An 18,005-nucleotide genomic window follows, 5' to 3' on the forward strand; every position below is an offset into this window, starting at 1 on the left:
GTGAATTTTCTGCGTTTCTGTTACAGTCTCTTCTTTTCTGATTAACCTGCATAAATGAGGGGTTATAAATGTGCATATAAGCAAAAATCCGATGTGCTGACTTAAGACGGGAGGAGATGGGGTGATGGAGGGGGAAATGGGGTCAGAGTTTGCATCAGTAATAATTGATGTCTGGCAGTGGCAAGCAGCTGCTGACAGTTCCCACAGCTGCCTCTGCCCCATTTTCAGTGACTTCAGTGTCATCTTTGGAAAAATAATAATACTAGTAAAAAAAGAAACTCAGAACAATGTCACATTTTTGTCGAACTAGCTTTACCTTACAGGATATTCACATGAAAAGAACATAATCTTTTGAACGTCTGCAAGCTTTTTTAAATACGTGTGCTTGTCTTGTTGTGTCCCATTCCACCACAAGAGGTCACTCTTGGTCTTATTTAATCAATCCCTGATATATTAATGTCTTTCAAGGTGGTGTCAGGTAAGTAAAGGAGTCTTAGGAGTAATGGGTTGTGCATTATCACAAGCCCAATTTAAAAAAACAAAACAAAACAAGGAAAATCAGCATTTCAGTTGTTGAATTGTTATTACATAAACCTTCTTTATGACAACATGGAACTTAGAGGAATTGTGACAAACGTTAGTTTGTGTAAATATTTCAATTTGACCAAAGTATATCTAACAGGTGCCTTTTTGCTCTCCTTCAGGGCCAGATTACACTCATGGATGCTCCTGTGTTCAAAGCCATCCAGCCAGAGGTGAGCAGTTAATGTGGAGAGGAAAAACGATGTTAACGGAATGACAATTATTTAAACTGAGTGGGAGGACTCAAGGGAGCTTTTTGCTTTACTGATGAGCAACTTTCAGTCCTTTGGGGCATTTGAAATCTTTAAAAACGTTTTCACATATATATTGTTGAAAATGTAAGACTGCACTCTCTGTCAGCAATTTAATTTAAGCAAATTTGTGGCATTGTGCATGTTAGCTAACTTGGGTTAAGCGTCAGGTTTACTTGGCTTTTATAACTTCAGAAGACACTTGAGTACCTTGTTCAACAAATGAACTTGTGCCCTTTGTTGATTATAATAAATAACTTCATCTTAGACTTAAGCATTGCCATATTTAGTTTCTGACATTCACTTAGTTTAGAATAGCAATTTGAAAAAAGGTGCATCAAAACTAGCAGTGGCCATTTAAGTGAAACGTGAAGACAGTAGACAGGTTTCTAAGAGGGGTGTAGCAGCTGGATCAGTTGTATTCAAAGCCAACCAAAACGAGTACACAAATACAACACGAATGTGCTAATTTTATTCACTGAAAGATAGAAATATTACTTCATCACAGATAGAGCTCAGTGAGTTAAAACCCTGTAGTAGTAACCAGTATTTCTAGTGGATGACTGGAAAAAAGTAGTCTACTAACAAATCCAAGAGATTTGTGCCATGAACTGAAGGGTGTGTGTAAAGAGATGACTGAGATAAAGAAAAAGACCTGTGATAAAAAGGCTAGTCATAATATTCTAATTTGTCGATATTTTTTGCCTAATTTGGAGTCGGACACTTGTCCAGTGTGCAGTCAGTGTATTCCAAAGAGCAGCGGTATTCCTGTCATCAGTCATGCTCCTGCCTCTGGTTTGCATTTTCATGTTGTTTGGGGTCACTGGCCCGTTGCAATATCAGTCCCTCTCTACAAAAATAGATCCAGGGAGTGCTGATTGTCATGGGCTTTCCTCCACAGATGCCTGACCACAAACTTGTTGAAATTTTATGGAGCACTTAAACTCAGACTGCCAAGTGCTTTGGGTCATGGTCAGATCATGCTGGGATAACATGGGTTATTAGGTTTTGTGCAAACTTGAATCCATCTAAGTTCAAGTGCAAACTGTCATCAAGGAGAAGGGGACAGAGCAAATCTGAACTCGGTGTGCATTTTTAGAAACATTTTAAAGCTTGTTATTTGTCATGATAAACCGATTAATAAATTAAAAATGAACATAGGAAATTACGGTGGTGGCCAAGGTAACTTCTTTGTACATACGAAGTTTCTCCATTGGTGCCCCCAGACTTTTAAACCACATTATACATTAGGAATTCCCCCTTGCCATGTTTTTCCTTTTCCCTTTCATACATAGGGTACATGTGGTTTATGTCTAACTGTCATGTTTTGCAATAGTAAGCCACTGTGATCACAGCTCCCACGCTTTGTCATATGTCAGTTATGCGAAAAAAGGCCATCTGTATCTCGCGTATTCTTGCACACCTTTTCTGTTGTGAACGTTAGACCTCATGATTTGCCCCTGTTGGCTGTCAGGCCCTTTCCTGACAGACATGGATAACCTATGTTTAAGGTTGACCGCAGTGATCTTATAAAAACTGCATACAGACCACAAGCACATTGTAGCGTGGCTTAGTCTGACTCCTGCTGTGGCATATGTGCAACATTTGCATTTCTAACAGCTCATAACCTTTCTGGCCTGATATCAAGCCACGTTTTAATGAATTAGGCTTCATATAGTACAACATGCCCTTTTGAGTCTTGCAAATAGTTTGTGTTTGAGCAGTGGAAAAAGGGAAAAGAACAGACGGAAGTTCCTTAGTAGAAGCAGGCTTTGTCTGTCGTGTTTGGTTTGTTGTGAAGTACCTTGCAGACTGACGTGAAGTGGGAACGAAGGGAAAGTGAACTAGAGGCATTTGGAAAGGAGCCACTGCCCTGATTGAAGAGGCGTGCTGAGAGGGTGATGAATGCCGTAGTGTACCATATGTAGAGTGACCCAGCAGGATCTTGGCAGGTGGTAGAGTGGACTGGTAAGGCTTTTTATGCTCTCACTGTGCTTTTGTTTCAGGAAACTTGCTGAAAAAAAAAAAAAAGTACATGTCCATGCTTGAACAGAACTGAGAGTTTCCAGTGCTGTCAACCTTCTTTCCCTCCTCACAGACACATGATGGAGGAAAAAAACCAAGCGTGTGTGTTCAGGCACTCCTGCCAGTTCGCTCTGTTCACTGGCCAAATAGGAAACTGTTAAATTACTTTTTTTTTTTTTTTTTCTTAAGTTGTGTAATCTTGCCTTTTTTTTTTTTTTTTTTTTTTTTTTTTTTTTTTTTCTTCCCCCAAACCTACGCTCCTCAAAAAAATTAAAGGAAAAGTTTTTAATCGATGTATAGCATGAACTCGATTAAACATCTGGGATATCGATCTGGTCAGTTAAGTAGCAGAGGGGGTTGTTAATCTGTTTCAACTGTTTTTTAGTGTTAATGAAATTAACAGCAGGTCCACTAGACACAACACCCAAAAAAGGAATGCCTTTACGGGTGGCGGCCACTATCATTTTTTTCCTTTCTCATCTGTTCTGAGTGTTGACTAGTTTTGCATTTGGCTAAAGTCAGTGTCGCGAGGCGCTCAGGTACTCCAGCTCCCCAGGACGGCACATCAATATTCGGTTTATCGCCAGAAGGTTTGCCGTGTCTCCTGGCATGGTCTCAAGAGCATGGAGAGAGGCAGTTACTCTAGGAGAGCTGGACAGGGCTGTAGAAGGTCAAAACCCATCAGTGGGACGGTTTCTGCCCCTTTGTTCAATGGGGAACAGGATGAGCTCTATAAAATGACCTCTAGCAGGGCACTAGCATGTTGTACGTGCCCGTCTGCACTAATTGCTGGATCTCATCTGCCCTTTAAACTTAAATTTCCTTTTTATGGAACAGGACAGAGTTGCAAAGAGCCAAATTTGGCGAGAGATGACTCAATACTCTGTGCCAGTGCATGACGGCTTAATGACCTATGCCACAATTCCAGTACTTTGGAGTAAAGGTTCTACCTGAAATGTCTCAGGATGTAGAAAACGGCTGTTTACATTCTGGTTCGTAACCACAGACCCAGCTCTCTTATCTCATCATCTGTCATCACAAGTGATTCTCAGTGGGTCAGGTTGACCCAGCCTTCCCTTTAACTCGATGTTTTCTCCTTGGGCAAGTTCAATGGAAATGTGCACTTGGTGGTGATTGTGTTCCAGGGAGAGAACTAAACCTAGCGGAAGCATCTGAAGTCGTATCGATGTGCAGAAGGAAATTACTTTAAATGGTGCATTTAAAGCAAAATGCTTTGATTTAATTTTTTTTTAAATTTAATTTCCTATAGATGTCTTTATGGCAGTTTTTACATTAGATAATCCAAGCTTGTCCAATAGCAGTTTCATGGTTGAGCTGCTCTGTTCTTCCAGTCCTGCACTTAATTAACTAATAACTTCCCTAACTACATTAAATTGGCTGAAATGACCATAAAGTAGCTGTGACTTGACCTTTTGGTGTTTGTGTTCTAGCTTTTTTGCTTTCCTCTCTCCATAAACACATCATAACTGTCTTAACATAATAATGTGAGAGCTGGTGTGAGACAGTAGGCCACAGAGAGAAACTTGCATGCATACATGACACACAAGCAGATATTCTGGCATGACCTTGCAATATTTGCCCCAGACAATATTATAGTAGAACAGAGCTTCTCAGTAATTTGTGTATCTTGGTCATGACGTAAAGAGAGAGCCTGAGAGGTCTAGCCAAGTTATCTGGATGAAGAAGAAAAGATAAGTCTGTCACAATAGCTATAAAAGATTACACGGGACCCGTGGATATATACAGCAAAAATGGTGTGGAGAGATGCTATAATGTCTGGCCAGCCACTTTGAACAGGAAACATAGTTTATTCTATTTATCTTTTGATTGGAAAAGCAGCGTGAGCGTCAGGTTTAAGAGATCAGAGTATAACATGTCTGTCCTTCACAGCAAACACAGAATGTAAACACATCTGCTTCTTATGATGCGTAAGTGACAGCTCATAAACCTCTGCCAGACCTGAGGGTTGTTGTAATTTACTTCCACTACGTAATGGACCCTCATCAATGCAGTACAAAGAGAAATTAACAGAGCTTGAGAGCATTGTCAGTGTCTTTGTGCTCAGTTTGGAGCACAGGTATAAATAATGGAAACACCAGAAGATATTTATTTTTTTTCAATGGTAAAATAATCTATACTGCAGACCAGACTGAGCTACAACCCCCAAATGAATTTCTGTTATGTTCCTTGGCTGTTGGTTTGCCATTAAAGTGACAAGATGGATCACAGAGAGAGCGGGAGGAATGGATGTGGGGGTCTTGTTGCAAATCTTTTTCTCTCATTTGAACTTACAAAGTATTGACTACTAATGGATTTTAGCATTGGCTGGTGTTTATTGTTTGAACTGGAATGTATAGCTGCTTGCTATAGTATGGTTGATCAGCTGACAAAAGGGGGAAAAGTAAAATTAAAAAAAAAAGGTAAATTTTAGGTGAAATAAAGTGACAGTGGCTGACTTTTTCACCCTTCGTTTTCTCAGTTTTTCAGTCCCAGCAGGGTATTTCTAATTTCATAATCAGATCTCCAGCTGGATATTATGAAATAAAAGCTGCGGGGGAAAAGTAGTTGAGTGATGCAGAGCGGATTGAGAGGCAGAGGGTTGCCTTTTTGTTTTTAACACACAGTCATGACAACAGCCAAGTACGTAATTTTGTGGCTTTGGCTGGCAGGTTTTGCTCCAATTCTCAGGGAACTATCAGATTGCATTTTACGTACCGCTGAAAAGTATGTCAGATCCTCACGTCTGAGAACCCAGAGCAGAAATCCTCAGAACAGGCTGACTTGTAGTTGGATGCAAGTTATGTTTGTCTTTCTCAGGCCTATCTTGGCTTAGTCTCTTCCAGCCCTGGATGCCAGATAAAGTAACATTTTCTAAAACGTTCCCCCCCTTTTGCTGTCCATACAATTACAACTATAAGGCAAGGCAAGGCAAGTTTATTTGTATAGCACAATTCAACAGCAAGGTGATTCAAAGTGCTTTACAGAGACATTAGAAACAAAAACAAAAAGCATGATTTAAAATTGATTAAAACAAGCAAATAAACTAACTAACTAATTAACAAACAAACAAACAAAACAGTATATAAAATCAAAACAGATAAAATCAGAACAGTAGATAAAATCAGTAGTTAATGTAAGTTTTGAAATTTAAGCTTAAAAGTGTGGATTTGGTGCTTTATTCAAATGCAGCTGAGAACAGGTGAGTCTTCAACCTGGATTTAAATAAACTGAGTGTTTCAGCTGATCTGAGGCTTTCTGGGAGTTTGTTCCAGATATAAGGAGCATAAAAGCTGAATGCAGCTTCTCCGTGTCTGGTTCTAACTCTGGGAACTGATAAAAGACCGGATCCAGATGACCTGAGGGATCTGGAAGGTTCATACTGGGTCAGGAGGTCACTGATGTATTTTGGTCCTAAACCATTCAGAGCTTTATAGACCAGCATCAGAACTTTAAAGTCTATCCTCTGACGGACAGGCAGCCAGTGTAAGGACCTCAGAGCTGGACTGATGTGGTCCACTTTTTTGGTCTTAGTGAGGACTCGAGCAGCAGAGTTCTGAATGAGCTGTAGTTGTCTGACTGATTTTTTTTAGGTAGACCTGTAAAGATGCTGTTACAGTAATCAAGCCTACTAAAGATGAATGCATGGACTAGTTTTTCCAGGTCCTGTTGAGACATCAGATCTTTTATCCTTGAAATATTCTTGAGGTGATAGTAAGCTGACTTTGTTATTGTCTTAATGTGTTTTTCTAAGTTTAGGTCTGCATCCATCACTACACCCAAATTTCTCGCCTGGTTTGTGGTTTTTAGATGTATAGATTGAAGTTCTCTGGTGACCTGTAATCGTTTTTCTTTGGCGCCAAAGACTATTACCTCAGTTTTGTTTTTGTTTAGCTGGAGAAAATTGTGGCACAACCAGTCATTGATTTCCTCAATGCATTTACCAAGAGCCTGCACAGGGCCTTGGTCTCCTGGTGACATTGTGATATATATTTGTGTGTCATCTGCTATAAGAGAAGCATCACGTAAAAGTTTCTGTAGGTCCCTGTAGATCTGCACAGTAATGTAATGTAGAGATTAAACTTTTATTGCTGCACAACAAACGCCGGGGGAAATCTTTTTTACACTGCAGCCTGTCAGCATGATGATCTGGACATGTTGATCACAATGAAAGCTGGAGAAAATAATGCTTTGGTAGTAGAGACAGAAGAACCACATGGACAAATTTTCCATTGTCAGAGATGATTTAGTCCAGTTTTACTGCAATATGGTCTTAATTATATTTGATTTTTGTGTAAGCATATATCATCTTTGACAAATACAGTTTGATGTCTTCTTTATAGCAACACGGCTTCTTCTGGTTTGAGTATAATAAAGCATAAAATGCGTGTACTGAATTACATAAATAAATGTACTTTTAGAAAAGTAATTCTTTCCACGGTGTGTGCATAGCCAGGTAATGGGGGCTGCTGCTGCTGGCTTGAGTTCCTGCCAAGTCTATAGTTCATGACTGTCTGAGATGAATGTATTTTTTTATTTTTTTATTTTTTTGTCTTAAGACAACAGAAACAAAATAGCAAATCAATAGATTCTAACCTCTCGATCGGCGCACAGACAACCAGAGTCCAGTATCGGCCCTCCTGTCACTTAAACTCTTATCTCTACAGTCTCCTCTCTGCTTTTATCAAGCTTCATTTCAGGTTCACTGCCTCCCCTTTCTCATGTTACTTCTCTTTCCGTTCTGTTTCTCATCTTCATCAGCTCTTCCTTTCTTGGCCTGTGGGCTTTAACTGTTTCCTTGCATCTCGACACAGGTTTCCAGTAGATAAAAGAATTTTAAAAAAGGAAGTGCTGTGATAGCTCACGCGAGCTCATCGCGAATGGTGGCCAAGCAGCAGCTTATCGTTTTATTTAGCTTTTGCTAAACAAACCAAGTCAAACTTTGGTGATTATGAAGATGTATATGGTCCGTTTTTTAAGAAGTTTTAAGATTGTTGTGGCTGATGATGGTGTCTCATTTATTTTAATGTCTTTGGTTGATGATGCCCTTTAAACCACCTCGGCTATTGTTTGTCACTTGTAGGTCGTATAATCAATCGTTCAGCCAGAGGTGACTTCAGATTTCTTTAACAGCTCTTAGTTTAAGTGTACAGACCCAACAATGTAAATGTATCTGGCTCCTATCAGCCCCACGGGACTGCGCTTTAATGAAAATGCTGCTCAGCCAGACCAGCATGTGGAAACGACAGGCTGTCTGTGGTTTGGCGTAGCAGACGGTTTTTTTTTTTTCTTTCTTTTACTGCACTCTTTTACTGCAGAATTTTAAACCCTCTCCTTACCAGAGCTGCTTTGTGAAAGCCCTTCTCCAAACACTCAACTGTTGTCAGAGTTTGTGGTGCCTTAGTGTGTAATGAGGCTATAAAGGACCTAGGAAAAATAAAGGGAATAAAATCCTAATGGCCTAATGGTCTCACATGAGGAAACTGGACTTAAATGATTTCAAACACGGATGGGTGGTTAAATTAGAAGACTGGCCCAGGTGGTTTAGTGATGAAGGTTTTGTACAAGTTGTTTAAATTTTGTCGCCTTCCCGAGTGACGACAAAACACCAACGTCTGTCTGTATGCCCCCTTTTCAGGTCTTCAGCCTACCTGGGTGGGCAAGTGGTGGTTTGAGCACACTAGCGCTACCACTTCCTAACTGTGTGTTTGTTTTAGGAGTCATCACCAAAGTTATGTGGAAGTGAAGGAGAGAAAAATGATTGGCATTATGTCAGGACACAAGGAAGCAATTATTTGAAAAGGACTGATGTAAAATAAACAATTAGGGCACTATTTTAGCTGTATCCTGTGACGGGGACGGCACAGTTAAACACACCGGAGTCCCCGCGTGGTCTAATAAAACCTTGTGGGAAGATGCTGTGTTAGGGTTTCTGCAGTGTTTTATTTTACAGCCTCACTGCTGTGCCTGCATCTTTGCTCCATTGCACTCCTTTTTCCTTTACTTGTATCCTCATCCTGACTCAGGCAAAATGGATCCCAAGCATCACCTCGCCCACGCACGAGTGTCTGCTTTTAACATCTGTATTTGATATGTTGTATCTTTGCTCCCACCGGCGGATTCAGCTTGGAGACTCACCGTTGAACGAGCACAGCTTCTCTTTAGAAGTAGACACGGTGATACGGTCCAGTTCAGGGAGCTGCGAGCAGTTGGGTGGAGATTGCTACTTCCAGACAGTCTGACTGCCTCACAGGGGGTATTGTGTGGGGGAGCAGCAGTCTCTTTCAGCTGCTTATATTGTAGCCTAACTCAGCCATGCTGGCAGGGATTAGCAGGAGAGCTTGCACAACATTTTTCCTACTGTTATGTCAGTGTCCCTGGATTGTGGACAGCCTGCAGGGGCCATACGAGGTCCCGGGTTCCTGTTGCAGTGCAGTGTGTGGTCTCTAGCTTTACCTAATCGCTGAGGACATCAGCAGAAAGCCACACTCACTCTGGCCTGGTATTCAGAAAGAAATTGGTCTTTTAGGAGGGGATTTTCTTTGTTTACCTTCCAAAAATCACTTTTTTTCCCTTTCAATAACATGTACCCTAATTATTTTCCAAAGCAGCTGAAGCTGCTGCTCCTCTTTGTGCTGAAGTGATTAATTGAGAATGTTTTGACAGAAAATCAGTGAGCAGGCATTGCAGTTGCCCACATTAAAATGATCCACGATGACAAAAGCCATTCCAGTGCTAATTACATCCTCTTACATGTGTGTCAGTACTTTTACATTTTAGTGTCTTTATGTTTTTAAGCTCAGCAAAATACATTGCTTGTGCTTATTTAAATCCTCAGTGTGCAACAATTGCACCTTTGCACCAAAATGTCTTAATTTAAATTGTTACCATTGTTCTGTGCTTTGGTTTTGCCACGGCACAACTGCCATCAGTTGGTTGAAGTGAGCATCAGATTTATTTTTAATGACACAAAAAGAGGAAAAATGACTAGAAAAACAATGATTAGAAGCTAACACTTAAGTTTTTTCTGTTTTGCTACTTTGTTTTTTTGTCTGGTCCTGACTGTCTTTGCACCCCTTTACGAAGAATCCTTTTAAGTCTTTGATAATATTCATCTGGATTGAGAGGCACACATTTTGCATCAGTTTAAAGAAAAGTTGACGTTATTCATTTTACACTCATTTGTTGTCAAAGGCAATTGTTTACAACATGCTGTCCTCGTTCTTCACTGAATCCTTGAATGCTTGTTGCTAATACCTTCCTTGAGGTGTTGTTTGTCTGTTATCGAAAGCGGTGAGTTTAGAACATGGATAAGCTTTACCAGCAGGTAATTTGTATCCATCAATTTATTGTTCAGGAGACTAATTATTTTTGAAGATCCTCGTCTAGATGAAAACGTGTATCAGTGGAAAGCGCAGACTTTACTGATGAAGAACATGTTGTTTTGGGCAGCAGTTCATTAATCTGTCCGAACCTTTGCCTCGATCTTGTCTTCAGCGGTTTTCCCGTTCTCATCTGTGTTTTTCTCCTCTTACGTTGTGCTCCCTACCTCTGGTACTCTCCCCACAGTGTGACCCTGACTAGACTGTTAAATACATCAAATAAAATGCTGGCGTATGCAAAAAAAGATCTGTGACTCGCTACATAATCTTTATTTCCCCGATTCTGTGATTTCAGGAGCTGTCAAGTTGTGGCTGGAACAAGAAGGAGAAGCACAGCTCTGCTCCAAATGTTGTGGCCTTTACCTGCAGGTTCAACCAGGTGAGACGGGGATCACCATTTACACTTATTGCCCTTTTATTTCAAATCATTCTAAAGCCTCAACAGAGAAAGAAGGAAAAAAGGATGAGAAACAGTCCTGCTCTAAGTTTATAGATTTATGTGTCTTGGCTATCCAGGAATGGAGGGAATAAAGTTCTTCTTTCCACCGCATCCCCTGCTTTCATTCTTCCATGTACCAAATCATCAACTTTGCTTTCCCAGAGGTGGTTGTTTTAAACTGTTTGTCATGGCAGCTCTTTATAGTCCCTTATGTCACCTCCCTGCTATTGACAGAGTTATATATATCATAAATGGTCCCCAGGTGATGCTGCTTTGAGGAAAAGTAGCTTTTGTTTTTTTTTCCCCCTTCATTTTTTCTTGTCCTTGGTTTTTCCTTCTTTCTGGCATTCATGGGGTTTTGCATGTGTGCTTGTAGGAGTGCGTCTGGCTTGATCCCTCAGTGCCCCGTGACATCATCAAACAGGAAGTTGTTGGTAATGCTTCAAGGGGTAGCGGTGCCCTTTAATCCACTTCCAGTGTTTCTGCCAAATTCCTCTGGGACCCTCTTTACTGCCCTCCAGTACTAATATGAGATTATCTAACTGGAATGCGTTGCTGTGGAAACTTCTCCATGTATAGCACACCCCAAACAGGGATTCAAGATGTTAGCTGAACACACACAGCTGCCGGCAGCCAAGGAAAATGAGCTTTTTGGATAATGGAACCTGGACTGGGAGGACAGAGAGTCCCAGAAAGCCCCGTAATTGAGCTAAAGCCATATTCTCTGTCCTCCGGTCTTTGTTTTGTTGGCACACTGCTTTCGGAGCCAGTGAAGCAGAAAAGAATTGGCTAGCTCATTTGATACAATATGATGAGTGCACTTTAATTGTTCTTTAGTTTTCTGTAGAGACAAATTGGGACCTTTTTATTGAATAAACAAGGAATCAGATGGTTAATAAAGATGTAATGGTCATGAACCTAAACAAATTAGAATTGTTGGGGTTTTTTTTTTTTTTTTTTTTTTTTTTTTTTCCCCTCCCGAACTCATCTTTACTATGGAACATACGTTAGCAGCACATCTGGATCATACCATCATCAGCTGCGGTTCCCATCGTTAGCCAAATCTTGGTCTCGATCCTTTATTTTTCTCTCCTCAGGTCATTAGTTGGTCACTCCACATATCAGCTCATGTTTGGATCTGTCTGCTTCCTCTTATTTATGATTATTGAGATCTTGGGGCCTTGTAGCTCCATCTGGAGGCATTGATACGGTCATAAACACAGTCCCGAAAACATCATCGTTGTTTCAAGGCATACCCTTACAGACACGGCCCTGTCTGGGAAGCCCTCTCTCAGGCACACTTGAGCACTTTGTGAATGCAACTATCTAGAGCGCTGTTGTCATGAGTGATCTCATCATTGCACAGTTTTTGAGGCCAAAGCAGACACAGGCACATGCTCTGTAACGAACCCCAAAGGGATCGTGATTTTTGGAGCCATGCTCCGTTCAGATTGACCTCAGATATCAAGTTAGACCGCTGAGGAACCTAAATGTGAAGCTACAGCATGCTTTGCTCCCAGATTGGAATCAAATTTAGTCATTTACTGGAAAGTCTTTTCTACTGCATAGATGAGGCGAAAGTTAAATGTAACAGGATTTCAGTTTTTCATTTTGAAAGTGGGAGCTGCTTCTTTATGGGAGGTCATTTCCTCAAAGCAGTAGATGAATATTAAAGTGGACGCCAGTGGAGTCGGGGTCCACCATCTGTGCTGTGTGTCTTCTGTCCATTTTCATCATCCTTTCCCATAAAGCTTAATGTGAAACGGTGAAAATTAAAAGCACATGGCTCTGTTTCCTGTCAATGCTACCTTATAGTAATATGTGTTTATAAGACAGGACATGGTGAGGGAGAATGAATTTATCTGTTCACTCCTGAGCTCCTCACCTCACCTCTGAAACAAGTCTCAGTGCTGTTTCCAGGAAAAAGTCTGCAGAGACAGCTATAGGTTAGGATTTATGCACAGCCTGACTGTTTAAAAGCACAGTGAAGCTGCCGCACACACACACTGAATTTGTAGATGGAGACACACAAAAAGGAACGTTGACCACATAGGCAAAGCCAGTTAATGTGCAAGTGGAAAAGTCAGAAAGTAATTCAGAAACTGAAAGAGATAAAGAGTTTTGTGTTCGACGAAACAGTAGGGATGGTCAGTCTTCGTCTCTTATCAGAACACAATGTGCAGACAGCTGTTGGCTTTGAAGCCCTTAGAGCCCTGTGGCGTTGAAGCTAACTTCCCCTCCCATTACCCCTCTTCTTCTTTTACTCTTCTCCCTTTTCCTCTTTCCATTCTCTTCTTCTCCCAGGAGCTTAAACACTGATTGATTCACTGACTTGTCTGTCTGCGTGCATGTGTAATCAGAGCTCTGGTTTGCCAGCGCTCTCCCTAAAGAGACAGGTTTCCGACATCATTCTCGGTCTAGCCAACTACTCTAAAGACACGTATTCCCTGTTTCCTCCTGCTTTCTTAGCTGAAGTATCAGGAGTTGTCGTGCGTATCCCTTGTGCATCAGCTGGATTTTTCTCTGAAGGTCTTTCTTTTACTCTAGAGCTAATTTCCAATTGACTAATGTAGCGTTTCTGCAGTTTGCCATGCGCTCTGCTGCTCTGCTTTATAACCGTTTTAATTAAGAGTTGTCACACAGGTCTTCAAGTCTTGGCTCTCGATTCAAAATCAGGAGATTTTGTGAAGCAGAACTACCCTTTGTCCCTACTTGAAAGGGATTTTCTGTAATACTTGGTCATTTGTAGTCCTTGTTTGTGAGTATTTTTTTTTTTGTTTGTTTTCTTTTCTTTTCTAGACAAGTTTCTGGGTGGTACGAGAGATCCTCCATGCACAGACGTTGAAGATCAGAGCCGAGGTGCTGAGTCTGTATATTCGCACTGCCAAGGTACACAAGTCCACCCAGGACATGACTTTGTTTTATCCACACGAATGTTTGCTGTACCAATTCAACTTCATGTATGTTTGATGTACTCTACTACTACTCACAGAAACTGTGTGACATGAACAACCTCCATGCGGTAATGGCAGTGGTGTCAGCGTTACAAAGTGCTCCCATCTTCAGGCTAACCAAAACTTGGGCGGTGAGTAATATTTGCTGTGCTTTGATGTCACAAGTTTATTAGTAGAGTGCTGTCAATAAGCAGGAATTTCCCCAAAGCCTGCACCAAAACACTGGACACATAAATGGAGAATAATAAAAGTAGCACAAGTGACATGGCGTAATGAATAAAAGAGTTAAAACTTTCAGAAACTTTAATTTCACAAGGAAAATGAGACGTTAACAAATACACTTCCCTTGAACTCTGATTACTTTTAGAAAGATGTCAGCGTCTCAGTGAAATGCCAAGTATCTGTACACGAACTTGACACGATCTTTATGGATGGTGAACATTTTGAATTCATTATTCAATTTTAAATCAGTGTCTGTTTTACAAACATGTCTGTCAGTGTTCTCAGCGAAGATGTAGAAGTTACATAATAACATAATGATGTTGTGATGTAATGCTGGAAATTTCTTGAACTCTGGTCTGCAAAACCACAGGAGGTTCTTTTAAAAATATTTTTATGGTAAAATCTTTCCACTTGTACATCTTAGCCCTAATTTGTTCCCTCCTTATCCCTGTCTTCGTGTGTAGTTACTTAATCGTAAGGACAAGGCAACGTTTGACCGGCTTGATTACCTGATGTCCAAAGAAGACAACTATAAACGCCTGAGAGACTACATCAGCAGCCAGAGCATGGTTTCTTGCATACCATACCTAGGTAACAGACACAAATCTACATGCATGCATAGCGGGTAACTACTGCACCCCCCCCCCCCCCCCCCTTCTTACGAAAGGTGAAGTTTTAGTCTAATATAGGTCTGTGCAAAAAAGCTTGCACCCCCCCTCATTTCTTTATATTTTACTTCCAAGAAATAAAGCTTTTTTCTCTTGTGTTGAGGAAGAAATGGTAGTTGGAGGAAAAATTTGTTAAATTGCTATCAGACTATGTTCAGATGGATTTTTTTTCCCCCCCGGTACAACCAATGAGCTATGAACCCTGTAAGCACAAAAAGGCATCCAACCCAAGGGATGGACATATATAAAGAGATGGGGACACATTTTGTGTTGCTGTGACACTCTGCCTGTAGAAAAGTGCTTAAAGATAACAATTTGACAGTATCTTATTCACCAAAGCTGATATCCAAAGAGCTATTAGTCAAACGTATATCTCAGATGAACAGCAGATGAACAGTATTTGAAAGTCATGAAATGAGGAAATACAAATCCAGCAAAGACCTGACACAGGACCTGTGGAGTACATCTGGCCCTTCAGTCGATCCATTTACTGTTTGCCAAAGCCTCATTAGTAATGGTCTCAGTGGATGGGTGGCTGTCAAGAAGCCATTCTTAAGAAAGAGAAAAGGGGAGAAACGCCTGATGCATGCCAAATTACACATGAACTGGACTGAAAATCAGTGGCAACAGGTCTGATGGAGTGATGAATCCAAACTTGAAAGCTTTCATTCAGATCATCTGCGGTATGTACGACGGGGTCGCGCAAGAGGTACAACAGTCCTTTAGGAAGCCTGGAGAACTATCCCTGAAGACTACTTAAATTACCAGAAAGCTGAGCTAAAAGAGTTCAGACTGTGTTTAAGAATAAAACTGGTCATACCAAATACGGATTTTTGAAGACAAAACCCCTTTTGTCTTTTTATACTGTATTTCCACTTATGTTTGCTCATTTAAAAAAAAAAAAAATCACTACACCCATTTCCAATTTTCCTTTCAAAATCTAAAGAAATGATGAGGCTTAGCACTTTTGCCTGATTTTGATTTCTAGAAATCAACAATGGCAAAAGATGAAATAAAAGTTAATGTTGGTCTGGTTTAAGCTAGAGAAGCTGATGCGATGTAGGATTTTTGCTTTGAAAGCACTTTTATTTCCAACCATAAACTTTGGATTAAAAAAAAAAGGCAGTTGGAAGTCCAGATTTCCATTTTAGCATTTTTGCTGACTCAACACAACACCACATGTTTTATCCAAATTGCTCATATGCTGTAAATTAAAAATTGATTCATGTAGATATAAAGCGAGGAATAAATGGGTGACTAGAGAGTTATTGTATTTGCTTGTACAACAGGTGCAAGGTGGTTTATTCCAACATTTGAGTGTGAGTAATGTTCTTGAGTAACATCAAACCTTATGTATCTCAATAGTTTGTTACACCATGGGAGACTAGATGTTGTGCATTTTAAAAACTTTTTATTTAGCAATAGTATTTTTTTAATCACCTCTGTTTGACACAGTGTGTACCATATAACCAAAAGGATTGAAGATGCATTTCTAAATAACTTTGAACTTGCTCAATAATTTAGCCCTTCTCTGCAGAAGTAGCCGTAATGGTTCTAGTGACTCACATATTTGGGATTTTTATCATCGTCTATAAAAATTTCAATGGAAAACACTAAAATAAACAAAAATAAATAATCCCTAGTTTACTTTTAGTATCCATTAAGATGCCTTGCACTCAGCTTCTTATCTTTATGGGCTAAAGGTTACTTTAATGACAAGCGTCTGGGTTTGAAAAGCCAAACTTCCCTCCTGCGTTTGTCTTTACGTCACTACGACAATCATTTGTCAGTCAGTAAGCAGTAAGCTGTCTGTTTCCTCAGAAGCTTTCGCATCTTTGTAACACATCATTGATTTCCCCCCCCCCTCCCTTTGGCTTAATGGTGAATGTTGAGCATAAATTTTCTGCTCTCTTATGAAAAATCAAAGTTCCCTTTAGCAGGAACAAACACATGAATCACTAGGACATGTTAAAAAGGTTTTGTTTTTTCCTTCCCTTGAACATTCATATTCCTTTTTCCCTCTGGCTCCACGGTATGACATCACACAGGAATCCCTTACGAGTTGCAAGGAAAACGTTCATGCCATGTGTGTGGTTTTATAGCTGAACTGTTTGTTCTTGTTTTGACTTCAGGTTGGCTAAATAACTTTTTTAAAACCTACCACAGTCCCCCCCCTTTCAATCAGCCTTGTATCATAGCTACCTCTGTGTGATTCAGACTTGGACACTCAAGTATGCACAAACAAACAGACACAAGGAAATACGCAGCGCGCAAGAGTCTGTTTGCCATTAAAGAAAGTTTAGGTGACCCATTTTCCCACACTGCTCCATCATGGATGTCTGTAAAACAATAAGACAAATGCACATCTAAACTGTGTCGTCATTGTGTATATGTTAATCAAAAGGAAACTTACTTTTCGGTAAGCTTTTGTCATTCGTCATTTGTTGCTCTGTCTTGGGGTGGGGATTTCTAGGGCATATATGTGGGAGTTGCATGGTCTTTCCTTACAGTATAAACTTGTCTATGATGCTTGTGGATGTGTGACCAACTAACTGGCTGCCTCAGGACTGGATCGAGCCAACCTGGCGCTCAAGAGAAAGAGAAATTGCCACTTTCTTGCTCCTGCACATTTCCCTTAATCGTAAATTCTCCCGATTCCTCCAGGGTGGAGAAAACGGGAATGAATGAGCAGGAGACTGAAAGTCGCAGTGCTTGTTCCAGAGCATCACTCCCAGCTAAGTGTTGGGTGTGCTTAAGGAATAAATTTGTGTTTGGTTTCTCTTGATGTTCGCATATTGACCTCTCTGGTGTCTAAACACAGAACCTGCTGAATTTGAGTGTTGCCGTAAATTAAAGTCCCAACTTAGAACAGAGGGCTGAAATTACCATGTTGTTGTTGTTTGTTTGTTTTTCTTACCAAAAGGTTTTGTTTCCTAAACTTTATTTGAATGGCTTCTTGACATGTTTGTGACTGTGCTCAATTTCCATTATTTTTGGATGTGATGCCTATCACTGGCAATAAACGGTCTGGAGAAAGAGCCATGTGTTGGCTCTACAGTGACACATTTGTGCTGAACTGTGTATATGCGCAACAGTCTGATCTCTGACCTACTATTAGGTTTGGCAGACATTGCTGCCTCCTGTCTAAGCTCACATCCTTGATCTCTAGCAAATCGTGTAGGGACAAAGAGCCCATAGAAACATATGGGTTAACTCTAGGAATAAAGCCATTCATGCAGTTTAAAATAGTTCCTGTCCTTTCACCTTCACCTTGTCTAGCAAAAGCAGTATATCAGTAGCAAAACTTTGCCACCAGTGTCTTTGGTGTTGCTCGACAAGTGATCTAATATCTAATACAGGATCATAGGTACTGTACACATGGAAGAAAATAAAACCTATTTGATTTGCATCTGATTTTAAACGCTAAAAATAATAAAGTTTTCGATTTCAATTACACAATTGAA

General features: G+C 40.4%; 1 protein-coding gene across 2 annotated transcripts in view; it reads left to right on the forward strand.

Annotated features, from left to right (window-relative positions):
• The window catches only part of ralgps2 (Ral GEF with PH domain and SH3 binding motif 2), a 75,509-nt gene that overhangs the window by 26,766 nt on the left and 30,738 nt on the right, over nt 1–18,005 (forward strand). For both annotated transcript variants that reach the window (XM_085397875.1, XM_085397876.1), the window contains exons 5-9: nt 705–755; nt 10,554–10,637; nt 13,497–13,586; nt 13,690–13,782; nt 14,338–14,464. In XM_085397875.1, the coding sequence (XP_085254001.1) occupies nt 705–755; nt 10,554–10,637; nt 13,497–13,586; nt 13,690–13,782; nt 14,338–14,464 (445 nt within the window). The remainder of the gene's footprint in view (nt 1–704; nt 756–10,553; nt 10,638–13,496; nt 13,587–13,689; nt 13,783–14,337; nt 14,465–18,005) is intronic.

The sequence above is a fragment of the Rhamphochromis longiceps genome, linkage group LG23, assembly GCF_057381845.1.
Source record: "Rhamphochromis longiceps isolate RC_006_pf linkage group LG23, R_longiceps_female_GT1.1, whole genome shotgun sequence".
Taxonomy (NCBI): domain Eukaryota; kingdom Metazoa; phylum Chordata; class Actinopteri; order Cichliformes; family Cichlidae; genus Rhamphochromis; species Rhamphochromis longiceps.